The 27,802-nt window shown below is 49.7% G+C and overlaps 1 protein-coding gene across 1 annotated transcript; it reads left to right on the forward strand.

Moving 5' to 3' along the window:
* The first annotated feature begins 2,861 nt into the window (after positions 1-2,861).
* On the forward strand, positions 2,862-27,802 carry LOC125943597 (uncharacterized). Its single transcript, XM_049663065.1, has 10 exons — positions 2,862-3,146; positions 12,146-12,229; positions 21,168-21,246; positions 21,345-21,476; positions 22,000-22,089; positions 22,801-22,863; positions 23,463-23,525; positions 24,277-24,339; positions 24,917-24,949; positions 27,353-27,802. The coding sequence occupies exons 1-10, from the start codon at positions 2,862-2,864 to the stop codon at positions 27,532-27,534; spliced, it is 1,074 nt and encodes a 357-aa protein (XP_049519022.1). The 3' UTR covers positions 27,535-27,802.

Raw genomic sequence — 27,802 nt, forward strand, 5'->3', positions numbered from 1 at the left:
GTCAGGTGCGAAGCCACCTGTCCACGAGTGTCCCCTCCTTTATGTGGGGAAGTGAGCAGTGTGTGCCCGAGGGCACTTCTCCGAATGTGGTCGGGCAACGAAGGCGCCGGGGGATTATGCGCACCCTCGCCCTCTACGCAGACCATCGGCGACTTTCGACGCTCCGATTGGAGGATGGCGGGACCGCAGCTTGGACAGAGGGGTTTTAAAGGAGACTTTTGGGGCCATTGAGAGTGCTCTCCCATCGGCCCTGAGATGTAGCCAGTGCTTCGATGTGGGGTGCTCCGACCCAGTCAAGCTAGACTGATGAGACGGACCGTCTCGTTCTCGTACTCGTGATGTAAATAGTGTAAATAAACCCAATACTCTCCGTTCTCAATGAGAACATGTTCCTGCCTTCAAGTCCGTCCTCAGCCCCAACAACTGGTAGCAGCGGCTGCGTAGGCAAGACCCGCAGTTTGACGTCGAACTCGGATAGACCACGACACCCCAAACCCAATAACGTGCGTAGGGAAATAACTGGTACAGTAATCGTCACTTTCTTGAGTTTACGGCAGAGGTTTTCACGTATGACAGAAACGGCAGCCCCTGTATCGACAAGAGCTGTTGTCGCGACGCTTTCGACAAATATTGCGATTTTGTTAGGAGGAGAAAGATTTTGACGATGGTGCAGTTCTTGCCTCGGGAACTGCGGCTGTCAGTTTTCCTCCTGACCAGAGCTGGAACGGCGAATCATGGGTGAAAGGGAACGGCGGCGAGGAGGAGACCGACGAGAGTTGAAGGCGGCGCGACGAGAATACGAGTCCGAGGGATCAGGGATAGAACGATGCGAAGGCTCTTGAAAATAAAGTCCACGGCGGCGACAGAAACGCGCAACATGTCCCGGAATACCGCATGCGAAACAGATAGGGCGGTTGTCCGGAGTACGCCAAGGGTTAAGAGAAGGTCCGGAAGGCGATAAGGGCACGTGAACCGGGCGTACCGGAAGTGGCGACGAGTAGAAAGTAGCGGCGGGTCTGAAGGTAATATGCATCGGTCGCGGAGGAGGTAGGTTGAGAGCGGCAGCGTAAGTCAGAGGTGCAGAGGGAGGTGGGAGCGCCTCAGAAACCTGTGCTTGGATCGCACGACGGAGCGGCAGTTCTAGTGTGGAAGCAGGATCATCAACACACGCCACAAGAGATAGCTGGCGAGCCACTTCTTCCCGAATGTATTGCTGAATATGCGGCAGCAAGCCGGAGTGATCAGCGCTAAGGCAGCCAGGCTCCAAGGCCGAGAGGTCCGCGGATTGCAAACTGGTGCGACGGGTGGAAAGGCGCTGCTTGCGCAGCTCGTCGAAGCTTTGACAGAGCTCAGTTACTTGTGGAACTGTCGTAGGGTTCTTGGCCACGAGCAAATGGAAGGCATCGTCGTCTATGCCTTTCATAATATGCCTTATCTTATCGGCTTCGGTCATGGACGTATTCACGCGCTTACATAGGTATATCACGTCCTCAATGTAGCTCGTGAAGGTTTCACCGCTTTGTTGAGCGCGACCACGCAAACGGTGCGGGACGGCCGAAGACCGCGCACAGCGGGACGCACAGCGGGACGGCCGGAGTACGAAGTGAGGATCTCGGTGAAAACTGACCAGGTTGTAAACTCGGCTTCGTGGTTTCTAAACCGCAGATTTTCCACATCAGTCAGATAAAAGATGGCGTTTGTCAGCTTGTCGCGGTCAGCCCACTTGTTATGCGCGCTAACGCGGTCATACTCTGCAAGCCAGTCTTCCACGTCGTGATCGTCGGTGCCGCTGAAGATGGCAGGGTCGCGCTGACGTACCGCACCAGAACACACGGCAGCCGGCGGGGCGGGAGCGAATTGCGAAGGGCCGGCGTCGTCAGTCATGGTGGTCGCAGATTACAACGTACGGCTGCGGAGCTTCAGGTCGGGGAAGGCGGGAACCCAGCACTTCCACCAAATGTCACGGGATGTTCTTGTAAGTTCACAGGGCGTCTGAGCGAGCGAAGTACAAGAAGACGGAGCAGTCTGAGCTGGAAGCCAATCGAGCGCGCACTACTAGTTCGTCGACTTCCTCTTTCACACTTCACTGTGCCGGCACCGATAATCTCCAGCACAATATATATATATATATATATATATATATATATATAGTGTGTGTGTGTGTGTGTGTGTGTGTGTGTGTGTGTGTGTGTGTGTGTGTGTGTGTGTGTGTGTGTGTGTGTTGTAATGAAGAAGGAGGCCTGGACTTCGGCAGCAGGATTGCCAACAGAATCGCGTGCTGCAGAGGCTCGAGCTTAGAGATTGCGCTTGGTGAAACGCTCGACCCGTCATCAGCCTTTCGTCCAATAAACCTCCTTTATAATTGGTGGACGTGCTGGGTACCCCTCAACTCTACCACCCTGAAACTCTGCACTCGGACGCTACCTTCCACCATGCCAGACGCCGAACCGCAGACGCTCCCGTCACCGCCCGTTCTCTGTGCTGGGGCTATCCGCCAGCGCGATCCTATACCATCTTCAGCGAGACCGACGACAACGGCGTTGAAGATTGGCTTGCGTCCTACGAGCGGGTAAGCACTCATAACAAATGAGACAACTCTACCAAGCTAACGAACGTCGCTTTCTATCTCGCGGGCGTGGCCAATCTCTGGTTCAAGAACCACGAGGCTGATTTACGAACGTGGTCTACGTTCAAAACAGCCTTTACAGAAGTATTTGGTCATACCGCCGTCCGCAACGGCGGTATGACCAAATACTTCTGTAACGGCGGTATGATCATACCGACGCGCGCAGGACACGGGTGAAACATCCACCAGTTACATCGAAGACTGTGTCGATCTGTTCAAACGCGTCAATGCCACCATGTCAGAAGCAGACCGAAATAAGCACATCATGAAAGGCATTAATGATGATGCGTTCCAAATGCTCCTGGCCAAGAACCCGAACAGTGTTGCCGACGTTATTACCCTCTGTCATAGCTACGGCGAGCTGCGCAAGCAGCAAGCTTTGACGAGGCCTTCTCCTGCAACCGATGCGTCAATCGCCAGCCTGGCCATTGGTTCCGACCAGGCGTCGCTGCTCACGCAGATCAAAGCCTTTGTGCGCAAAGAAGTCGCCCGACAGCTGTCCCTGGTACCCTTCACCCAGGTGCCTGCCAGTCCTTTGCCTTCCACTCTGCGCAACGTCATTCAAGGGGAAGTCGCTCAAGCACTGCTAGTACAAGCTAAAACCGTTCACCAGCGACAGATTGGCAAAAACATTGGGGGACGCTTAAGCTTCGCCTTTAAGAGTAGAACGCGATAGCGTTATCGGGAACCGTTCGCATCGGATTGTTCGCATACGGCAAGTAGCCTTCATTCACTTCAACACTGAACGTGGGAAAGCCAGCTTCCAAAGACGAAACTTACACCGATCACCTTAAAGTCGGCTTCACTTTTAAACTGAAGCGCATTGCTGGAAAGACGTTTTTCCAGGGGCAATAAAGTGGTCTTATATTAAAATGTGAAGGCCCTAGCACCTTTTTAATTTTATTAATTGTTTGCTATTCCCCCGACGCGCGCAGGTCTGGTAGAAATGCTGGAAAAGGGGTTTGTGTTTGAGTTTCCTCGTAGCAGAATTAGGTTTTCTCGTACATTCCAAGTACAATCCGACACCGATTGGTAAACAATCCGACGGCGAATCAGACGCCGAATGGTTAAGTCGTACTTTACCATTTTTCTGGTGGATTTGACTGTGAGAAATTCAATTTTTGTTAACCAACACCTTGCACCAAGTGGAGGGCCTGCGCGGTCGATGTAGTTTTATGATTTTCTCCAACACCCGCGATCACACACCGGTTGCCGACGCCGGATTTTCGGCGACACGGGGCCCTAAACGCTATCGCGTTAAAACACCTCCCTTTCGCAATGGCTGATCCTCAGAGAGCGCGTGCACAACCACGAACTTCGTCGTTCTTGCCTCAAGGGGCCAGTGTGATCACTTGCCAACTTATTTCGCGTCATTTCTCCCCTCTCAATAGCGACCGACCCGGTTCCTTCAAGGGCAGCGGGCGAGTACTATGGACAAGAGTGCCAACACGAAAAGACAAAAAAAAAAAAAAAACACCGCATATCCACGGGGTGAATGATGATGAGTGGGCGAAGCTCCGGAGGGAATCATCGGTAAACCGTGAATCTTCCGTGTAATTCGCCCAGTCTCGCCGTACTAAATCGAACGATTGACTTCCACCAATGACACGCGCCATATGTGACGTCATTCCTATTTTATAACAGCGCCCCTCATTATAATTGCACCATCACCCGCTTAAGGGGACGCTAGCACAAACGCGTTAGAAACGTGCAGTACTCTCTAGTAAGGGGGAGCGGCCACAACGTCTTACGCAGCCGTTTACACATGCCGGAACGTGCACCACGTTTGCCGACGCCATCAGCGTTTATGAATACGGGGGTGAGGCGGAGAGGCCACAGCGTCTTACACCAGCTTCTTACACGGGCCGTAACGCGCTAGCACAAACGCGTTAGAAACGCGCAGTCTTTCGTTGGGTATTTATTGTCATCGTGGTGCGTGTGTCCATGTGCGCTTCGTGGCGTAGTGGTTTGAGCCTCCTCTGTAGTATGTAGTAGTAGTCGTCGTCGTCGTAGTATAGGTAGCCACGTCTACTTTTATGGAAAAAAAAATGTCACAGTTTCGCCCTAAGGGCGAAGCAATGAATGCGATAGCAACACAGCAATGTCATACGAAGTAAGGTGAGCGGCTTTGGTAGCAATATGAATTGTAGTAAACATGAGCTGATTAAGTAAGCAGGTGTGCTGCGGCGTAAGTAGACCGACATGAAGAGACACTCGATGACCACGAGAAGGCGCGTGTCAAACGGTGGTGTTGATGAGAAGCGCTTCCCGTGGGCAGCGCGCGTGCGAAGGGACACACCTGTAGCGCTGCACTGCCGATCCGGGCAGCATTACATGTGTAGCGTGCGTTGGAAAATGTGGCCCGACTATCACTAACTGAATCAACAAGCGTGGTGTGAGCGCGCACAAACAAGAATAGATCACACTGAATGACTGCAGACAACGACTGTCAAAACGCTGGCAGCAAGCCCATACGCTGCAGCGGGCGAAGGTACATGTGGTCTATCGCTTCAACAGAAACTGAGCGGCGAATGCACAGTGCATAAAGGTCAGAGCCGTGTGGAGATAAGAGACGGTGCGGTGAGCGACGAGCGCGGTTGTTGGCAGAGTAGAAATACTACAGAGGAGGGACAGACCCACACCCTAAGGAGCTTCGCCCCTAAAAAAAATCACAGCATATCCACGGGGTGAATGATGATGAGTGGGCGAAGCTCCGGAGGGAATCATCGGATCTCCCGCTTAAGGGGACGCTAGCACAAACGCGTTAGAAACGTGCAGTACTCTCTAGTAAGGGGGAGCGGCCACAGCGTCTTACGCAGCCATATACACATGCGGGAACGTGCACCGCGTTTGCCGACGCCATCACATGACTGCTGAGAGAGTATACCCCCCGTATTCATAAACGCTCCTCGACTTGAACTTGACTTGCCACCGCTTTGGGCAGCGCGTTCGAAACGCGTTGAAGGTAAGGCGGAGAGGCCACAGCGTCTTACACCAGCTTCTTACACGGGCCGTAACGCGCTAGCACAAACGCGTTAGAAACGCGCTAGAAACGCGGCCTTTCGTTAATGTTGGGTATTTATTGCCATCGTGGTGCGTGTGCCCATGTCCGCTTCGTGGCGTAGTGGGCTAACGCCGCGCGCTCGGAAGCGAGGGGTCCATGGTTCGATTCCGCGCTACGCACACAACTTAGGAATTCTTTTTCTCATTTTTCTCAGACTGGTTACACACTACTACTACTACGACGACGACGGGGACGAACGGGTGCCGCTATAAGGAGCTTCGCCCCTAAAAAAATTGGCAGTGGCTTAGCTCGGCTATGCCAGGATATACGTAGCGTGAGCTAAGTCGGCCACAACGTTCAGAACCGGTAGACCTGGTAGCATGGGCGGCTAACGATACCCATTGGTAACGCTATAGAGTGGAATCTTCTGCTTAACGAGAAAGTTCTTGCACTTTGTACAAACCCGCGCCACGGTTTCACCCCACTCAGGCGGCACCACTAAACTCAACGTTTCACGCACGGCACTACTTCCCGGCGTCAAGTCTTTCATGTGCCACAGTCTTTCACACACGTCGCAGACATATACAAACGGATTGTTTACAAAGTCCGTCTCGAAGGTCCGAGTCGCACTGGCGCTTTCGCTAAGTTGCACCGTATAGTCGTCAATCGGTGAACCTTGACGTCATCGACGGCGTCTTGTTGTTGCTGCTGCTGAGATGGTTGGGCACGCGGCTCAGCATTCTGGCGACGCCGCTTTGCTAGACGTTCCTCCTTTTGCTCCGGTGTCTCCGCGGTACGTTCAGCCTTCTTCTGTTCGTTCTTCCTACGCTCAACCGTTAATTGCCAGGCAACTACTTCGGGATACGATGAGTTAAACTTCTCCGCTCTTCTGCGCCGCTGAGCAGCAATTTCGCTCTCCTTCTCCGTGGCTATACCACACTGGCAAACATCAAGCGCAAACGATCAAACGCCCAGCGCAAATGCCGGGCAAACGCCGGGCGCGCCAGCTGTGCGCCGTGTGACGTCACTGCTTCTCGCGCATGCGCAGCACGGCTCTCCAGGAGCCACGCGAAACTGCTCAACCTCAGCCAGTGTAGCTGACGCTACAAAAAGCAACATTCAGGAACGTACACAATGCTGAAGCGGTTTGTGAGGATTGCTTATCGCTCGCGTGCATAGTACGGCTTCACCCGTAGTACGTGGAGGACTTCAGCACGTGGCGGCGTCGGCTCGAACCAGGATCAGAGCTTTGAGGCACCACCTCGTAATTCACATCACTGAGGCGGCGTGTATACAACTTCATAAGGGCCGAAATAGCAGCGCAACAATTTCTCCGAGAGCCCACGGTGTCGGATAGTCCACACCCACACGCGGTCGCCTGGTAAGTACTGGACGTTCCGTCGGGTCAGGTTGTAACCGCAGGCGTCGGTATTCTGCTGGATGCGGATACGATTCCGAGCAAGCTGGCGAGCTTCCTCCGCTTTCTCGATGAACTCTTCAGTGGTGTCATTACTCATGGCTCCGTGGTCTACCGAGAGCATGGCGTCTAAGGGGATTGTAACACGACCTCCGTAAAAGGGGGCGAATGGTGTAAACTCGGTGGTCTCCTGCACAGCGGTATTGTAAGCATACGTCACGTATGGCAACATTTCATCCCATGTTTAGTGTTCCGCATCAATGTACATGGAGAGTATGTCGGCCAATGTTCTGTTGAGACGCTCTGTTAAGCCGTTAGTTTGGGGATGATGGGCTGTGGTCTTTCGGTGGTCGGTGTGCGTCAGCGTGACGACTTGTTGCAATAACTCCGCTGTAAACACTGCACCACAGTCAGTAATGAGTACAGCGGTTGCACCGTGACGAAGGACGATGTTGTGGATGAAGAAGCTGCCAACTTCAGCAGCAGTTTCCCGCGGCACAGATTTTGTCTCCGCATAGCGAGTTCGTCTGTTGCCATGATTATCCACTTGTTTTGCAAAGATGACGTGGGGAACGGACGAAGAAGGTCCATTCCCACTTGCTGGAACGGCGGCGGAGGCGGATGCAAAGGCTGAAGGAAGCCGGCAGGCTTGACGGGTGGGACTTTACGCCTCTGACAGTCACGGCACGTTCTCACATAGCGCTGAATCGACGAAAATAGGTGTGGCCAATAGTATTTCTGCCGTATGCGCGCTGATGTCCTCGTGAAGCCTAAGTGGCCGGCACAGGGATTGTCGTGACACACCAGCAAAACTTCCTCGCGCAGCGCCGTCGGAACGACGAGAAGGAAAGTTTCCTGGCGGTTCTCGAAATTTTTCTTGTACAGGACATCGTTCCGCAGGCAGTACGACGTCAATCCTCGTGAAAGTGGGCGTGGGACAACAACGTCAGTTCCCTCGATATATCGAATGACAGGAAGTAGCTCAGAGTCTGCACGTTGATAGTCAGTCATGCGCACCCCGTCGACGACACCAAGAAACGGCAAATCTTGCTCCAAGTCGGAGGACGTCAAGGGAATAGGAGAAAGCGACAAGCAGTCAGCGTCGCTATGCTTACGGCCCGATCTGTAGTACAACAGCTATGTCGTATTCCTGGAGGCGGAGGCTCCAACGAGGAAGGCGACCTGACGGGTCTCGTAGATTGGCAAGCCAGCACAGCGAATGGTGGTCACTGATCGCTCGAAATGGCCGGCGGTATAAGTAAGGTTGGAACTTGCTGATGGCCCACACGACTGCTAAACATTCTTTTTCGGTGGTTGAATAATTAGGTTCTGCTTTTGTAAGACTACGGCTCGCGTACGCTATTACACGTTCTGCGCCGTCTTGCCATTCAACCAGAATAGCCCCGAGTTCTACGTTGCTTGCGTCTATGTGAATTTCAGTTGCCGCGGTGTCATCAAAATGCGCCAGCACTGGAGCGGATTGAAGGCGTTTGCACAAATCGGTGAAGGCCTGCTCTTTGTCTTCCGTCCACGCAAATGACACATCGTGTGGCGTCAGCCTTGTGGGAGGTTCAGCAATCCTTGAGAAGCCTTCAACGATATGACGGTAGCAAGTGCAGAGGCCCAGGAACCACTGAACAGCCTTCTTTTCTTTAGTACGAGGAAACTCGGAAACGGCAGCGAGCTTTTCTTGGTCTGGTCGGACACCTTGGGAGCTGACCACGTGGCCTAGAAACTTGAGTTCCTGGAAGCCAAAGTAACATTTCTCAGGCTTGATGCTGAGGCATAACTGCGAGTCGGCCTAGTTGGAACAGATCCATTAAAAAAAGCTTTTGGTGCGCAGAACAAACAAGGACGAAGAAAAGGAGCAACACGAGGACGAGCGCGTTCTGACAACTGGTTTTATTTTCGAAACCGCACTTGCTTAAAAAGCCTACAGATCTGCGCGATCCAGAAACGCATTGCTGCGCATTGCTGTTTTTATGTTGACCGGGTTGCGCTGATTCATGGCATTTTTGTGTTGTTATATGCGCTATTGTTGTGTTCTGTTGACTGGATCACGAAGACCTGAGGGTTTTTAATCAAGTGGGTCTTCGAAAATAAAACCAGTTGTTAGAAAGCGCTCGTCCTTGTGTTGCTCATTTTCTTCATCCTTGTCTGTTTTGCGCACAAAAAGTTTTTTTTTTTTTTTAATTAGTGGTGAGGTTTGCCTTGCGTATTGCGGTAAGGATGCTTCGTAGCCGCGCGAGATGTTCATTGAACGTGCTGTAAAACACAAAAACGTCGTCTGGGTATACTATGCACGTCTGTCACTTTAATCCAACGAGTACAGTGTCCATCATTTGTTGAAACGTAGCAGAAGCGGAACAGAGACCGAAAGGCAGGACTTTAAATTCGTATAGCCCATCGACAGTCATGAAGGCGGTTTTTTCGCGGTCATGCTCGTCCACTTCGATTTGCCAGTACCCTGACTTTAGGTCTAACGAAGTAAAGAACTGAATATGACGCAGACGATCCAAAGCGTCATCGATCCGTGGCAGGGGGTAAACGTCGCGTTTGGTGACTCGGTTAAGCTGTCTGTAGTCAACGCATAAACGGAGTCTGTTGTCTTTCTTTTTTACAAGTACGACAGGCGATGCCCACGGACTTGTCGACGGCTGGATGACGTCATAATTTAGAATTTCTTGAACTTGACGCTTATACGCCTGCCGCTCCATAGGCGACACGCGGTACGGATACTGACGAACAGGCCACGCCGACTCCTCTGTAACTATCCGGTGTTGCGTAACGGAGGTGCGCTGGACTTTAGAGTACGTGGAAAAACAGCCATAGAATGCTGTCACTAAGCCCAGCAGCTGATCCTTCTGTACATCTGCTAAGTCAGCAATAATGTGGACGTGGGTACTCAAGCTGACGTGAGTTGTTGCATCCGGTGTAGTGACTTGTAACCTGCCGACGTCGGACAAGTCAGCAATGTCGTTCAGGAATGCTACAGCTGTACCTTGAGGGACGTGCTTATACTAATTGCAGAAGTTCGTCGGAAAAACGTGCGAGCACTTATTCAGCAATCGAACAAGGCCCCGGGCGATGTAGATGTGTCTTTCGAGCAGCAGCAGGATATTTTCCTCGGTAATACCCTTATAGTCGTCGAATGCGTCGCAGGTTACAAGGGTCAATACGCTGCTCCTTGGCGGCACCGCGATGTTCTCGTCGACAATCCTCAAGGCGTTGACATAAGTGTCGTCAGTGCTGCTCCCTGCTAAGGCCTGCGCCTTCGAAAACGTTACCCACGACTTTAGTAAGTTAATCACGGCTCCATTAGCCTGCAGAAAGTCCATTCCCAGAATTAGGTCCCTTGAATAACTTGGGAGAATAACGCAATCTCCGAGGTACGTAAACCCACAAATGCTCACTCGCGCTGTGCATCTTCCTACTGGGGTTAGAAGATGGCCTCCTGCAGTGCTAAGCCCACTCACTCGTTAGAAACTCGGTAGAAACTCGGTAGAAACCCCATTCACTCGGTAGAAACTCTTCAGCTTGCAGGCAAGGCCCATGCTCATAACTGCGGTGTCCGCTCCAGTGTCGATTAACGCCGTTAATTCTTCGTCGTCTAGGGTGACGGGAATGTTCGACGTTACTACCTCTCGTAGGGTGTTTGACTGCGTCTGTACGTCTGCTTCGTTCTGTTTTCGTCGTTGTCGTCATAGTGGAGTATCTTGCGTACAGTCGACGAACGCAGTTTTAGCGACCAACCGGGCTAGGCGAGTGATGTCTGGGAGCGCCGCGAGAGAAGGCTGAACTTGGTGAGGGTGACCTGTAACGATGAGGAGACGACGAACGGGGCTCTTGCCATCGCTGATCAACATTGCGACAATTGGCGACGAAAATATATTTCTGGCGGCCACTCACCAGGTCGCGGACGAGGTGCATTCGGCGAGAATCCACAGAGGTTAAATAAGGCGATAATGACGATAATGACGATAAATAAGGACACGTTCTGTAGATGTGCTCGGCTTCGCCACAGTTAAAACAAAGGGGCTTGTAGTCTTTGGTGCGCCAGACGTCGCTATTCCTAGTTCTTGCTTTGGTGATGTATGGTGGACTGCGAGGCCTGAAGCTTACCTCCATTGGCTAGCGGGGTTTACCATGCTGTACGCACTTGAAGATGGTGGACAGCGTACAGCTTTAGCGTGATTCATTTCAGCACACGCTCCCTGCTGTGGTGCCTCGTACTGTCCAGGAACATGGGCAGCCTGTCGGACCTCGGCGCGCACCATTTCCGCAATGGAAAGTTGTCCCACAGTGGCATCGGTAGTCTGCTGTAGGAAAACTAACGAGACGCGAAGAAACCAGACAGATAGCTCATCGTTCCAACCTCTTCTTCTCTTCGCCGTGCCCGTCTGCGCACGTTTATTAGTCTTTTTCTACATACTCCTGCCCCCCAGTAGCGAAGTCCAATTCACGCTTGTGCGATTTCTGCACTGGTATTCTTGTAAACTTGCCATCTTGAGCTGTCACACGGCAGACTCAGGTTATTCCATCTTCGCCAGGGAAGATATCCATGACTCGTCCCAGTGGCCAAATACTTCTAGAGAATATAGGCTCCTCGATGAGGTCACGTCGCGTAGACTCAGCACTTAGAGCTCCGTAGTCGCTGTTGGTTGGCTCTGGGGAGGCAGAAAATGAATGCCCGACAAGAAAGTGCGCAGGACATATTGGAAAGGGCTCGGTAGCGTCAATATTTTCAAGTCGGCCACTAAGTCGAAGCTGCCCGCTTTGATCCAGGTGAGGGTGGAGATCGCGCAGTACAGAGTGTTTCGGGACAGTGTCTCTAAGCTGAAGGTGTTCAATATTCGCGAATACTTCGAGCTTTACACGACATAACCTGAACATTTCAGCCAAGTTTAGCTCCTCTGTCGAAATATTTCCTCCTAGTGACGTTTGAGTACGACTGCTTCGATCCGGAAACCAAAATACCCAGGCGGTGACGTGCAGGAGCTTCTGCAGCTTGCTAAACTTCCTTACGTCCATCAGGGTGTCCACTTTTTCCGGTGCTTGAATCAGTACATGTTGCGTGTCACACTCTGACTCTTCTTAGATCGGTGTGCGCATGTCTGAGTCTGCAGGCCAGGCCGATCCTGGCCGGGACAGCTATTCGGGTCCCTTCCAGCAGTCGCGACATGTACGTAGAACCTTTAAAGATACGCCCCTAGTCAATTAATCTGACGGGTTGTCTTCTCCTGGGCAGTAACGCCATTGCAGTGGGTCAGCAGCTTCGGCGATTTCCTTCCCTCTATGCTTTACAGACTGACACAACTTCTCGTAGTCATCCCGGATGCAGCTCAGCGTGCTCGTTGAATCTGTCCACATGGCGCAGTGAAAATGCTTCGAATCGCATGATGAGCGCCGTACTTGTCGAAGCTCTGGGTTGAGGTTGAACCCTTTATCGCAGCAGTCGTTGAGGGATGGGAAGCCTTGAGCGTGTGACGATGAGTCAAACACAAACCGGAGCTTGGTGGTCAGCGATTTCTCTCGCATAACTTCCCGATATGGCATATAATAGGTGGCCCTATCAATAGGAACATCCTTAAGTACCACTTCAGCGTACCCTAGCTCCAGGTATTCCTTAGTGACTGTGTCGTATCGCTCCAATAATACTTTCTTCATCCAATAATACTTTCTTTGCCAGTTTTTGTTTATGTGTGAGCGCGGTATCATGGTTGCTTCCAAGTAGCTGTTTCTGGTCTTCTTTCCAAGGTAGCGCTGTTTCGTTGTCTCTAATTGTGTCCACTCGCAGAACGCAGACCATAACGTTAACGTCGCAGTCAAGACAGGCTTTTTGGCGACTCGGCCCTTGCAGTGTCCAACCAAGTGCCGTGTTGATTGCGATCAATCCTTGAACTTCTTTGCTCCTGACAACTTCTCCCGTCATGATTTTCCAAAGATGGTCAGCTCCAATCAACAAGTTGAGGCCGTTCTCAGTCTCCGCTTCAAGAAAATTCTTGTCGTCAGCAAGAAATTTGCCCTCACATCGCAGCTTCTGAATGAAGTTGTTATCAGCTGTCGGCGCAGCAATGTCGTGACAGATAATTGGAACTATAATTGCTTGAACAATATGGATGTCGGAGCAGTGTTGACTACGCAATGGTACTTCAACAACCTTGCGTATTTCAGCAGAACATGGGGATGCGTTGCCAAACGTGTTGAACGCCCCAATTCGGGTTTCTCCCAATATCTGCAGTTGTAGTTTCACAGCGAGATCTTCTGTGATGAATGATCTCTGACTGCCTCCATCCAGAATCCCTCTGATTTATCTGGACCTGTCATTTTTAACGACAAAAGCGCGAAAAGTCTGCAGGTACACTTCTTTGTCCGTCTTTGCGCAAGCATTTGTGGAATCTCTGTCGCAAAGCATTACTGATTGCGATGAGACAATCCCTGCTGTGCTGCCCGAAGCCACCGCTGTTTGCAAAGTTTCCGCTGGAGTGTCTTTCTTTCTGTAGTTAGGGTCACATATACTCGAGGCGTGTCTTCCGTGACAAGCTGAGCACGTGAGTTTGACATGACAAGACCGTGCCTGGTGACCTCGTGATGCGCATCTATAACAGCGGTTATTCTTAGCGAGCTTCTCTTTCTTCGAAACAAGAGATAGGTTTGCGTCGCAGGAGCGTGTACCGTGCTTCTTAGATCGACAGAAGAAGCACTCGTTCCAGCTGTATGATGCACTGTGCAGTATGGAAGCGGTGCTGCTGCCTCGAGTTTTCCCAGCACGGTTATCGACAGATCGTTGCGGCGATGTGTTGCACTGCTCTCGGCTTTCTACCTCAACACGTGTGAACATGAGCAGCTCTTTTAACTCCGCTTCCGATGTTGCAGCTGCTAGTACTGGCTCCGAGACGTTCGTATCAGACTCAGGTTGTCTTAAAGTCTGACTCCGCTTTCCTCGCGTATATGCAAGAACAATCTCGTATGGCAATGCCTTCTGTAAAATATCAATCAGCATTGCCGAGAAACTGACAGTGGGTACGTTTAGTGCAGTCAGACAGCGGATATGCAGTTGCGCGGAATCATACAGCTGCCTGAGGCCGCGTACGTCGCTTCCGGACTTTACATGAGGTAGATGGCGAAGCGCTGTCAGGTGGTGCTGCACTATCCTTTTACGATCGCCAAAACGTTCTTTGAGAAGTTCTACGGCATCTGCGTAGCAAGCTTCAGAAGTCGGTAAACCGGCAACGGCCGCTTCCGCTTCCCCGGCGAGATAATGCCGTAAATAGAAAAACTTGGTCGTGGTCGATATAGCATTGTTGAGATGAACAGTCTGCTCGAACTGCTCCCAGAAAGCTGCCCATTTGTGAATGTCGCCTTTAAATGTTGGCATATCATGATTCGGTAGCCTTGGGCCAATTCTGGGCATAGCATGAGGAACTGTCGGGCTTGAGTTCTGAGAAGCAGTCTCCGCTGTACTGTCCGCGCGTTCCAAAGCGTCGATCTTGCAACGAATCTCGGCAAGCATGCTGATAGCTTGATCGTTATAATCTGCAGCAGTTACGTATTCTGCTTCGAGCTCATCGTCGGCAATGTGCTCTTCGAGTGCATCGTTAAGTTTCGAGAGTTCGTTGTTACTAGCAGATAGACGGTCAAAAATACCTGAAAGCTTGGGCTTGTCCACGGTAGGATCTGTAAGCAGCAACCGAGCTTCCTGCAGAATCTTTGTATTCTGTGCTCGTCGAGCCGATCGCTTGGTCTTGAGGCGATCCATCGGACTAGCTCATGATAGCTGTCTGGTCTCCACGCCGATCACGAACGATGCGTTATCTAGTCAGTCCTCGCGGCCCGCAGCGCGAAGCGGTAGAGTAGAAGGTCCTTGAAGACGTGCGATGAAGGTAACGAGTCCGCACGGAGGTTTTCGGCACCAAAATGTAGAAAAACTAACGAGACGCGAAGAAACCAGACAGAGAGCTCATCGTTCCAACTTCTTCTCTTCGCCGTGCCCGTCTGCGCACGTTTATTAGTCTTTTTCTACATCTGCATCATCTGCAGTTCCTCTTTGATGGTAGCCCTGATGAGTTCTCGCAAGGGGCCGATGTCGTTGCCGAGGGTAACGGCAGAGAGCTCCCTTGAAATCACGGCGTCGCGGTTGTATTGCCTGGCCTGCTGTTGAAGGGCCTTTTCTATGGTAGTGGCTTCGTCATGGAACTCTGCAAGTGTCGTCGGCGGTTTATAATGAGGCCAGCAAAGATTTCCTCTTTGACGTTACGCATTAGGTGGCGCACCTTCTTGCTTTCAATCATAGAAGGGTCCGCACGTCTGAAGAACCGATTCCTGTCTTCTACGTACGCCGTCACTCATTCATACGAACCATGAATTCTCGCCACCATTGCTAACTCCGCCCTCTCCTTCCTGTCCGCCCTGGCGAAGTCATTGAGGAACTGCCGACGAAATTCCTCCCATGACGTAAGTGTCGCCTCGTGGTTCTCAAACCATGCTTTCGCGGAATCAAGAGCGAAGTACACGTAGCGTAGCTTACGCTCTTGGGTCCGGTCGTTGAGGTTGGCAACCCGGTCAAAATGGTCAAGTCAGTCCTCGGCGTCCTCTGAAGCACTTCCGTGGAACGGATTCTTGCGTCCGGGTGTGATTGACGACCACGTGCGATGCTGCAGTAGCGACAGGAGGTGGTTGGTTCGTCATTCTAGTTCGTTCAGGTAGCAGACCGTGCTGTGGCTGGAGTCCCTGGAGACGTCGGTTGGTACGTACGTGCACAAGGGTAAGCTCGGCTGAACTACTCGCCGGGCTTAGTTCTGGGGTACGCTCCGGAGATCTTGACATCTACCGTACCCAGCACCTCCACCAAAATTGTCACCCAGCTAGTACAAGCTAAAACAGTTCACCAGCGACAGAATGGCAAAAAACGTCTGCCTTTAGCAATAGCTGATCCTCGGAGAGTGCGCATGCAACCACAAACTTCGTCGTTCTCGCCTCAAGGGGCCAGTGTCACCACTTGCAAACTTATTTCGCGTCAATATATGGTTTTTTGTCGTCATTAAAGACGACAGTTCTTTTTGTGGACTATTGTAATGTTGTGCCATACGACGATACTACACTTCTGAAGGTCTTCGAAACGCTTATGATTTTAAATCTATCTCTGGATATGCCTCACAACCGTCTATCCAAGTCGGGGGGTATTGATACTAGCAGTAAACGATGGTGTGAAGTTAACTGCAAAAGCGTAGAGAAGGCTGCAGATAATTATTTGCTTCGTAGATAAGAATGTTTATTTCGAGAACTGTCCGCTAAGGAGCACTTGCTTTCAGAACCATTTACTCAAGCAAACGGCTTATCAACCGTAACAACTCTAAAATTTAAATACGAGTACTGGGGGAATTTTTTGAGCACTGGGGGAATCGGTTAAGCATGAACGTCAAGAAAGTTAAATTTGCGTTTTCGCACGCAAGGTCAAAAGTGCGGCCCAACACAGCCACCATATACGAAAGGTCAACTGACAAACACTCCTATAGTCAGGGTGTCACACGAATTAGAAGTTAATAAGATAAGATGTTTTGATTATTGTTTAGCTAAATTGATGAACAGCTATCTTTAAACGTTGCAGACGCTGAGTACCCGCCTCCCATATTGCTAGATTGAAGCTGTTTGACGTACTTTCGCATTGTAGTACCTGTGCACTCATGCATCTAAAGACGAAACCTTAGTCCAGGGGCGCGATCTTGTACGCGTTCCAAAATGGAACGGAGGCGTTCCGTTCCATCGAGCCGCACACGATTGGTCAATTTCAACCGCGACGTTCAAATTGACCAATCGTGTGCGGCTCGATGGAACGAAACGCCTCCGTTCCATTTTGGAACGCGTACAAGATCGCGCCCCAGAAGTACTTATCAGTTAATTAAGCACAGGTGAGTAGGATTACTTGAACCAGTAACATTAAACTTTGACCATACATTATCCATGACATGGTCCCTGCTAGGATGCTGGGAAACATTTTAAATAATTAGCGGTGGCATAACGCCTTCGAGCATCTGCTGATGGAAGCTTTTTATAAAGGCTGTACTTTATCTAGGTATACCTCGCACAAAGATCGGGCATAATCTTCTCCCTATTTTCATAAAAATTGGTTCTGTTGGCAGTTATAATCTCCCCGAACAGCGGTATGAATTCTGCGCCATTCGTGAAGCACACTCTTGACGTTTCTGAATGGTCGTATACGCATTTTACTGCAAAAGACGTAATTGACCTACGTAATATGAACTTCACTTACGCGTCACCCGCTAACAACAACGTAATGCGTGCATCGTAAAACAGCGTAAAAAACGTGCATCGTTTTGTTGACTGTGGAAGTCGGACAATCCTACTGCGTTGATCGTATTGACACGTATACATGTTTATCTTTCACCGGTGACCGCTTTCCACCGGCTAACAAATGTTAAACCTTATCGCTCGGCGCAGGACGCGCCTGTATCGCAAGTTTCTAGAACGTTATCGATGCCTCTTTCCGTGGCGTGTTTTCACCGACGCTTATGTTATCTGATTGTATGACCGACGCGAATTGTCTAGAACTTTCTGGAAGACCCGCGGGCATCAGGGATTAATCTGGAACCTTCGATGACTCAGGTATAAAAGCCGACGCGTTTCGCCGCTGATCAGATTTTCGACGATCGCCGACTGTGTTCGCCGCTATCGTTGTGCTTTGAGTGTAGCTTGCTTTTGTGGGCACAGGTTCGCCCAATAAACAACCAGTTTCGTCATACACAGTTTTACGACTGTTTTCTTTACCGTCACAACTACGTGACATCTAGTGGAGGTGCTACTTCGTTCATGCACCGAACGCCCCCGCAAAGCCGCGATCCAAGCCCGAAGCCAGAGGACAACGCCAAAGTCGCCAAGGACGAGCGAGCTAGCCGTAGGCAGCAAGGACTTCTGCCGGAGTACGGACTTCTTCCCGAAAAGGCCACAGCAATCAAGGCCAAGTCTACGACAAGAATGACAGCACCAGCGTCCCCCATCCTGCTGCAACAACCTCGGGAGCCACCGACCTTTCGTGGATCATCGGCTGAAGACCCTGAAACCTGGCTGGAGACATATGAGAGGACAGTGACGTTCAACAAATGGAGCGACGACGACAAGCTGCGCCATGTTTATTTTTCATTGGATGACGCTGCTCGGACCTGGTTTGAGAACAGAGAGACCACCCTGGTGACGTGGGACCTATTTCGTGAGAACTTCATGAGGACCTTCACGAATGTCGTGCGAAAGGAAAGGGCCGAAGTTTTATTAGAAACCAGAGTGCAATTGCCGAACGAGAACATCGCGATCTTCACGGAGGAGATGACTCGCCTCTTCCGCCACGCCGATCGCGATATGTCTGAGGAAAAGAAAGTTCGGTTCTTGATGCGGGGCGTCAAAGAGCATATATTCACCGGATTGATGCGCAACCCGCCCAAGACTGTGACAGAATTTGTTTCGGAGGCCACAACGATCGAGAAGACGCTTTAAATGCGAGCCAGGCAATACAACCGCCGTGCACTGACAAACTACGCCGAAGCTCAAGCGCTAGGCGCCGACGACCTGCGCGAGACGATCAGAGCGGTCATACGCGAAGAGCTGCAGAAATTATTCCCAAGGTCGCAGCCTCATGTGACTTCGATCGCTGACATAGTTAAAGAAGAGATTCAGCGGTCACTGGAAGTGCCAGAAGTTCCGGCATCGCCTCAACCACAGCCGCAAGCGATGACATCCGCCGCCGTCGCCCGTCATCAAGGCCCTCCTCCGCGCTCGCGCCAGGGCCCCGTAACGCCGCAGTTCCGTCGTCCACCGCCGCCGCCGCCAGCACGCCCGCCCATCGCCCAGCGCAGCTACCAGAGGAAGACGGACATTTGGCGCGCCCCCGACCACCGCCCGCTCTGCTATCACTGCGGGGAAGCCGGCCATGTCTACCGCCGATGCCCATACCAAGAGATGGGCCTACGAGGGTTCGCCGTCAACGCGCCACGTCCACAGCTTGGCGAGTGACCACGCGACAACGCTAAGGAAATAAAGAAAACTCATAAAACACGAGTATTCTGTCAATGTTCAATGTACCCTGATTAAGCTACGTACCTTGAACAATCGGTACAGGGCATCCATAATGTACACTCCATTTTCTACAAATGCTAAATTGCTAGAAAATTGGTTCTCTCGGGCATCGGGGAATCTTTGTAAGCGTTTCATATGAGGCACCCTAATAAACAGAAAGCAAGGGCTGATCAATTTTGATTTATCCCCTCAAATTAACCGACACACTGAAGAATGTACTCCACGTCACCCAGTGTATGCTGTATTTTTCCTCATAATATAAAAGCCGTATATTATCAAGTTAATCCAGGACAGGATGAAAAGACCCATATAATGTTCTGGAGAACGTGTAGTCGCACTAATAGCTTCGCGGTAAAAGCGAAGTTTTATACCTCGTTATGCGCCATTCTGCGAAACAGTATTACGCATTTGAAAGCCCTCCGTCGTTGAAGAGAAAGCTTTGCGAACGCGCTGTTAACCTAGCTTCAGGTGCTCAGTCAGCTCCGTGCTCGAACGCCAACAAAATGGTAACGTTCGTCACGGCAGCCCGCGTTCCTTCGCCAACACGACTGCAAAAAAACAAAAAAAAAACAAAATGTCGCAGTTTCACCCGAAAGCGGAAGCATTAATTGCGATAGCAACTTAGTAGAGAGCTACACGAAGTAAGGATAGTAGTTTTATCAGCTGTATAAACTTGGACATGCAGCAGCACCAGCAAAGCGCAGAACTCTTGTCGACGCCATCGCCGTTTTGCCTGCGTTTGCACCGAACGCGCGCGGCGTTGGTGACTGTTGCCTGGGCCTCTGGGGGCGGCTCGGAGGTTTTCAATGAGATCAGAACGGGAAACTTGTCGAGCAGCGTCGAAAGTCTTTACCACCTTCTCGCCTCGCAACGTTTTTATATAAATACGGATTTTGTGCCGCAGCTAAACGTCGCTTCCCCTCCCTCCCTCCCGTCCCCCCACGGCCTTTCGCGCGACGGAAGTCGTCGCGTTTGCTCTCTCTCTCTCTCTCTCTCTCTCTCTCTATATATATATATATATATATATATATATAGAGAGAGAGAGAGAGAGAGAGAGACTAGAGATATATATATATAGAGAGAGTGATTGAAAAGGAGGAAAGAGACGCTTAATAGACCTCTCCTGGGGTACGTCACACAGAACGAATGACGTCATGTCACATGACCCTTACGCGCACGTGGGTGGTTGTAGTTTACGGCTGGTTGGCAAAAAAGTTGTCGCAGTTTCACCCGAAAGGCGAAGCATCAATTGCGATAGCAACTTAGTAGAGAGCTATACGGAGTAATGATATTAGCTTTATGAGCTGTATAAACTTGGACATGCAGCAGCGCCGGCAACACGCAGAACTGTTGTCGACGCCGTCGGCGTTTTGCCCGAGTTCGCTCAAAACGCGTGCAGCGTTGGTGACTGTTGCCGGAGCCTTTGATATAAATAGGCACTTGGTGCCGCAGCTAAACGTCGCCTCCCTTCCCCGCCCCCCCCCCCCCCTCACGGCCTTTCGTGCGTCACAAGAAGGCGCGTTTGCTCTACATATAGGGTGATTGTAAAGGAGGAAAGAGACGCCTACTTCTGCAGCCCTTAAGGGAGCACGGCACAGAACGCGCGTTTGTTCTCCGCCGTGCGTTCACTCCCCGTGAAAGCGCGCGTCCCTCGCGCCCTTTCACTCGCACATACAGCGTTCGGTGGCGCGCGGCGACGATTTCATCTCCATTGACGTCATACGGAACCTCACGGCGACGGCGACGGCGACGGCGACGGCGACGGCGACGGCAACGGCGACGGCGACGGCGACGCCGACGGCAGAAATCTGCTTTGGAGTGTCCATATAATTGCTATCGCAATAACATTTAAGTGCTCCGTGTGTAGTGGGTCTGGGCGAGCGCAACTTTACGCTGGTGTTGCTTTGTTTTGCGGCCGTCTATCTACCACGTTTAGCATGGTGGTTAGTTGTTGCGCTGTTGGATGCACCAAGCGCGCGGCGAAAGGCAGCGGCGTCGGTTTTTTTCGTTTTCCGAAAGAAAACACTCGTTGCAAGGCAAGGGTGCAAGCTGTGCGCCGAGAAAAATGGCAGCCCTCGGACAGCAGCAGGATTTGCGGCCTACATTTCATCACTGGTAAGTGAGATTCTCTTGTTACGTAGAGCTTTTAGGCACGCTACTGTTACATTCGTGCAACTGTTACAGTGCCCTGCATTTATATCTTATCAACTCAGGCGCTCCGTCTCCATTCCCGAACCACCCGGACTGGGCACCTAACGTTTTTGCCTTCAAGAAGGCTAACCGCGAAGCTGAAGAAAAGAAATGCGACAGATACGAACGGACGTTGAAGCGGAAACGTTGTTCGGGTAAGTGGCGGTTGCGAAGTCGTACAGTTGCGGCGAGCTGCAGGCCGGCAATGCTCACATTTCGCGTGCCCTCTGCTGAAGTATGCGGCGGGTTATCACTCAGCCCTAAAGGAATGCATTCTCTCACGCTACATAAAATAACGCGGCATTTTCCCCCCATTTATGAAATCTAAAGTTTGTTATTCGCGGGACCTATGAGACATCGAAAGACTGGCATCATCAAATATTCGCGACATGTGCGACTCCTCGCAGGCATGACGGCGTGTGGTGTTTATAACATCCCCAGTCTCGCAACTGCATACATATCGTTTGCTGCGGTGGTCAAGCGATCTAGATGTTTCTGTCTTGGCAACATGACAGCTTATGATGATTTAATGACGCGCAAGAATTCGACATTACAGCGCTGTCAAAAGTGTTTCCTGTCAATGATAGAACGTTAGGTACGCCCTGTTGGCAATGGTTCAAAGACTCCGTTACCGCCAAAGGTTATCCATCGATTCAGCTCACTGATGCACTTTTGCAGCTTCTAACCACGGATCAGCGGCCCACACAGGATGCGTTGTAGCAGCCTATGCTGCTTATGCCAGCCGAGACAAGGCGAACGCTGAAGCAGGTAAGTTAATTGCTTTCTATTCAGAAATGCTAGCCATAGTTTTCAGAAAACTGAGGACAAGCCACACTGAGTCAGCCACATTGGTTCAATTTTGTGTTTTCTCATTTTGGGAAATGCTTATACTGCTACTGCATAACGAAGGTACATGCAACTCAAAGAAAATTATCGCATACGTTTTTTTGTCATCGGAAGCAGAAGGTGAGAACAAGACAGAAATAGATGAAAGCATGTAGCAGTAGTTGTTTCAAATTTGTTATGTGTAGCCATGCCAAATGTCACGCAGATCTCGCCTAACTGCTCTTTGCCTTCTATGTGTGAGACGCGTGTATGCAGCTTTTCGCAGATCAGGGAAGTGTCACTCGATTATCTGCGATTCACTAGAGAATGCTGCAACATTTCTGCTGGGGAAGAAATATTGCATTGCTGCAGCAACGTCCACTTACTGTAGTAGAAGCAGTCGAGTGCGGTAGGCATGCTGGAACGAGTTAACTCAATTTTCCTGCATTTAACCGAGATTTTTGCCTTGAGCACTGGCCCAGCTTTCACACATGGCACTTTGTTGCCTCGGGTCCTGATGACAAGCGAGGCAGCTGTTTTTAATTTGTGTTCCTGTCTCATTTTTAACGTGTGTTGCAGTGTTTGTACTGCTGCTGCACAGCGCAGCTTCTTGCAGCTCGTTTGAACTTATTGCATCACAATTCTTTTTGGCAGAATCCGATGGAGATGCTGTCGCATCAACATTGTTTTGGGGAGACATCGAACCGGATCCAACTGGTAAGCCATATATTGTTTTTCATCAAAGCCTTTAGTTATGTGTAGCCATGAAAAATGTCACGCAGACCTGACATGACTGCTCTTTGCCTTCTATGTGTGTGACCCGTGTGGTTTGACTTCACAAATGCAGTTTTTCGCAGATCAGGGAAGTGTCACTCCGATTATCTGCGATTCACTAGAGAATGCTGCAACATTTCTGCTGGGGAAGACATATTGCATTGCTGCAGCAATGTCCACTTACTCTAGTAGAAGCAGTAGAGTGCGGTAGGCGTGCTGGAACGAGTTAACTCAATTTTCCTGCGTTTAACCGAGATTCTTGCCTTGAGCACTGGCCCAGCTTTCACACATGGCACTTTGTTGCCTCGGGTCCTGATGACAAGCGAGACAGCTGTTTTTAATTTGTGTTCCTGTCTCATTTTTAACGTGTGTTGCAGTGTTTGTACTGCTGTAGAGCTCCAAGTCGGGCTAGTTGGTTGACATGCATGGTATAATTTTTTAACTGCGCTAACACACACTGACAAGGACGAGGACAAACGAGCTGCACAGCGCAGCTTCTTGCAGCTCGTTTGAACTTATTGCATCACAATTCTTTTTGGCAGAATCCGATGGAGATGCTGTCACATCAACATTGTTTTTGGGAGACATCGAACCGGATCCAACTGGTAAGCCATATATTGTTTTTCATCAAAGCTTTTAGCTATGTGTAGCCATGACAAATGTCACGCAGACCTGACATGACTGCTCTTTGCCTTCTATGTGTGTGACGCGTGTGGTTTGACTTCACAGATGCAGCTTTTCGCAGATCAGGGAAATGTCACTCCGATTATCTGCGATTCACTAGAGAATGCTGCAACATTTCTGCTGGGGAAGACATATTGCAGTAGAGCTCCAAGTTGGGCTAGTTGGTTGACATGCATGGTATAATTTTTTAACTGCGCTAACACACACTGACAAGGACGAGGTCTGCCTCGTCCTTGACAAGGTCTGCCTCGTCCTTGTCAGTGTGTGTTAGCGCAGTTAAAAAATATTGCATTGCTGCAGCAATGTCCACTTACTCTAGTAGAAGCAGTCGAGTGCGGTAGGCGTGCTGGAACGAGTTAACTCAATTTTCCTGCGTTTAACCGAGATTCTTGCCTTGAGCACTGGCCCAGCTTTCACACATGGCACTTTGTTGCCTCGGGTCCTGATGACAAGCGAGGCAGCTGTTTTTAATTTGTGTTCCTGTCTCATTTTTAACGTGTGTTGCAGTGTTTGTACTGCTGTAGAGCTCCAAGTCGGGCTAGTTGGTTGACATGCATGGTATAATTTTTTAACTGCGCTAACACACACTGACAAGGACGAGGACAAACGAGCTGCACAGCGCAGCTTCTTGCAGCTCGTTTGAACTTATTGCATCACAATTCTTTTTGGCAGAATCCGATGGAGATGCTGTCACATCAACGTTGTTTTTGGGAGACATCGAACCGGATCCAACTGGTAAGCCATATATTGTTTTTCATCAAAGCTTTTAGCTATGTGTAGCCATGACAAATGTCACGCAGACCTGACATGACTGCTCTTTGCCTTCTATGTGTGTGACGCGTGTGGTTTGACTTCACAGATGCAGCTTTTCGCAGATCAGGGAAATGTCACTCCGATTATCTGCGATTCACTAGAGAATGCTGCAACATTTCTGCTGGGGAAGACATATTGCATTGCTGCAGAAACGTCCACTCACTCTAGTAGAAGCAGTCGAGTGCGGTAGGCGTGCTGGAACGAGTTAACTCAATTTTCCTGCGTTTAACCGACATTTTTGCCTTGAACACTGGCCCAGCTTTCACACATGGCACTTTGTTGCCTCAGGTGCCAATCCAGACAGCTCCATATACAAAATTGTTATCTGTAGGTTTCACTAGGCAAAGAAATGTCCTACTGCAAGTCTTGCCACTAGTAAAATTTGTGTGCTTTTTTCAGTTTTAGGACATCTGATATTGTGCTTATGATGCTGCTAGATAACACAGCTTATTGGAGCTGAATGATGTATCAATTCATTTATTGCTTGTTTGTTCATCAGATGGAGAGGACGAGATGGAACCAGACAGCACTGGTAAGCAGTAGTTGCTTTACATTAGACGACTTTGCTATGTACATGACAAATGCCACTCAGGCCTCATATAACTGCTCTTTGCATTGTCTTTGCACTAGACGGAGTCCGTTAATGTGCCCATCGTCGTTGTCGTCTACCTATAGAGCACACGCGTCATTATGTATATTATTTGGGTGGTTGTACTGCACAAGAGCTTGTTTTCGCAGATCAGCTATATGTCACCCAATATTTTTTATTTTGTAGTCCGTGAAGGTGTAGGCTTTCTGCAATGATGACATAGCATTCTTGCAGCAAAATCCGACTACTGTACTAAAAGCAACTGTGTGCAACTCCCCTACATTTGACTTAGTTTTTCCTCACAATTGAAGTGACTATGCATGCTTGCCCTTCATACTGGCATCTTTTACATCTGTCATTCGCGCACTAATATTTTTTAGTGGAATTCATTGTGCATCTTTCCAGCCTTGCAATTACGTTAACACTTTGTGCTTGTGTGCTGCTGGTTGCACCCTGGTGCCACATTACACCTGCAGTGCATGATTCCAGTAAAGTATGCTTACAAATAGTTTGAGTTGCATCACAGCAACATTGAAATGCTTGGCCACTTGTTAGCAACTGGGTTATCTTTCTCAGTGGTATAACCAAGTTTCATTTGACTATTTAATTTGTCATTTCAATTCATAGCCTTCAAAAATCCTGATAAGCATTGCAACTTTTCTATTCATTGAAAAGCTTGTGCGCTCCAAATTTTGAGACATATGTTTCGATGCGACTGCAAGTACTCCCTCCCCTTTCTCACATGAAGTACCGGCGCAATAAACGCTGGTTGGTAGAAAGCATGTTGCTCAGGTTTCAAGAAAATGTGTTTCAGAGCCTTTTTAAATTACTTGACTTAAAACTATAGTGTGTTGCTGACTTGTAGTGAGCTATGATGTCATGCTCAGTCATTGTGTAGAAATGTGCATTTCTTTTACGTTTATTGGTTTGATAACCTTTCTATGCTTGTAGCATATATACAGCGTGTTTGTTACCTCTTTGTATGTCTGGAATATCATGCATTGTTATAGCACATTTGTAACCATGAAGGAAAGTCAAAAAACCAAATCACTGTACAGTTTTATTTCAGGCAAGAACATGTGCAGTGAAACACAATTAAGTGTCTTGTTGCCTTCGGCACATATAACACAGAGCATACACAATGCCAACACTGGTAAAAATTACCAAAACCGGCATACACAATGCTGGTTTTGAGCCGGAAAACATAGCCCATTTTACAGGTCTTTCAGACTCAATGAATTCCAGTGCACGACGCAGAGCCGTTAGTTCTGCCGCTGTGAGGTCGTGAGATGTGATGTCTTGAACCGCAGTGTTATTTCTCGCGTTGGTATAGCCACCGCACCACCAGAACTGGACGACGTAGTCGATCCATCGGTATAGATGTGCACGTAAGCCAAAACATATCTTAAGGGATTGGGTTTGAATGCTCTGAATCGTACGCAAGTTAGTCTTGCAGGTGTTGAATATTGCAAGCAGGCTGTACCGCAGGAATCCAACGAACAACACCACGTACAGCTGTAACATACCGTGTATAGATACTCCCCAACTTTTTTATGCGAGGAACAACAGGTGACAGATAGCAGTCAGCCACTTTTTCACGTAATTCACGTGTGAAGTCCAAGACAGGTCTCTGTCAATTACGACACCCAAGAACCTGCGACTTCTGCTGTACGGTATAAGTTGTCTGTTAATTGATATGCCGTAAGCGGACATCGGCTTCCTGGTGAATGTGGCATTGCGCACTTTGCACATGAAATTTCAAATCCTTGTTGACGAAGGTAGCAAGATGTCATTGTGGCTGCCTTCTGAAGCCGAGCGCGAAGCTGAAGTCGTGTTACACCTGATGCCCAAATGCAGATGTCGTCCGCATAGATGGAAAGTCGTACGGTGCTTAGCAGGTTGTCAACTAATCCAATGAGGCTTAGATTGAAACGTGTTGGGCTAAGCACTCCGCCTTGAGGCACTTCTAGGCTACCGTAATGCTCAGATGTCGGGCCGTTTTCTGTGTGCACCATAGAATGATCTCTGTAAGTAGCTGCACACCCACATATATATCTTACAACCAAGTCCTACTGCTTCTAACGCACTAAGGATGGCTTCATGGATGACATTATCGTAACAAGATCACTGTTCTCGCAATCCTACTTCTCGCTGTTCTTTATCACACACAGCTGCGCAGGTCACATTGATGTCAAATGCCCCCATGCAAATAACCTGCAAATAACTGCACTAACCATGATAACCAAGCAGCTTGCGCCACTTTATTTCTCAAAACTGTTTCTCATCAGCAACATAGAGCATATTGACAGTCTCCAATGGCTACTGATTGTGAACTTGTTTTTTCAGATGATGAGGCATCAAACGACTTGCCAGAGAGCATGCAATTGTTACAAGCACAGTTGCCTGCACCATCACACCACATGGGTGGATTTTCAAGAAACCTGCAGGCTCGCATGCAAGAGAAATACCCGGAGAAATGTCGAGCATATAATGCATTGCAGGAGCGCTATTTAATCATGGAAAATTAACTTCGAGACCTTCGAGCAAAAAGAAGTTCAGAAGCGAACGGTGCTGCTGCTGCATGGGGTTATGCTGCCATAGCCGGGCACTCTGAAAAGGTTGCATACTACACAGGCCTGCCAAATAAGGAGACATTTGCATGGGTTGTGTCTGTATATAGAACTGCTTGCCCTTCTGTGGAAACGATGAGCCATGAAGACCAGGTTTTGCTCGTGCTGATGAGGCTACGCCTTGATATTCACCTGTGCTTTCTGGCGGATCTCTTTAAGATAAATA

The sequence above is a fragment of the Dermacentor silvarum genome, chromosome 2, assembly GCF_013339745.2.
Source record: "Dermacentor silvarum isolate Dsil-2018 chromosome 2, BIME_Dsil_1.4, whole genome shotgun sequence".
Classification (NCBI taxonomy): Eukaryota; Metazoa; Arthropoda; class Arachnida; order Ixodida; family Ixodidae; genus Dermacentor; species Dermacentor silvarum.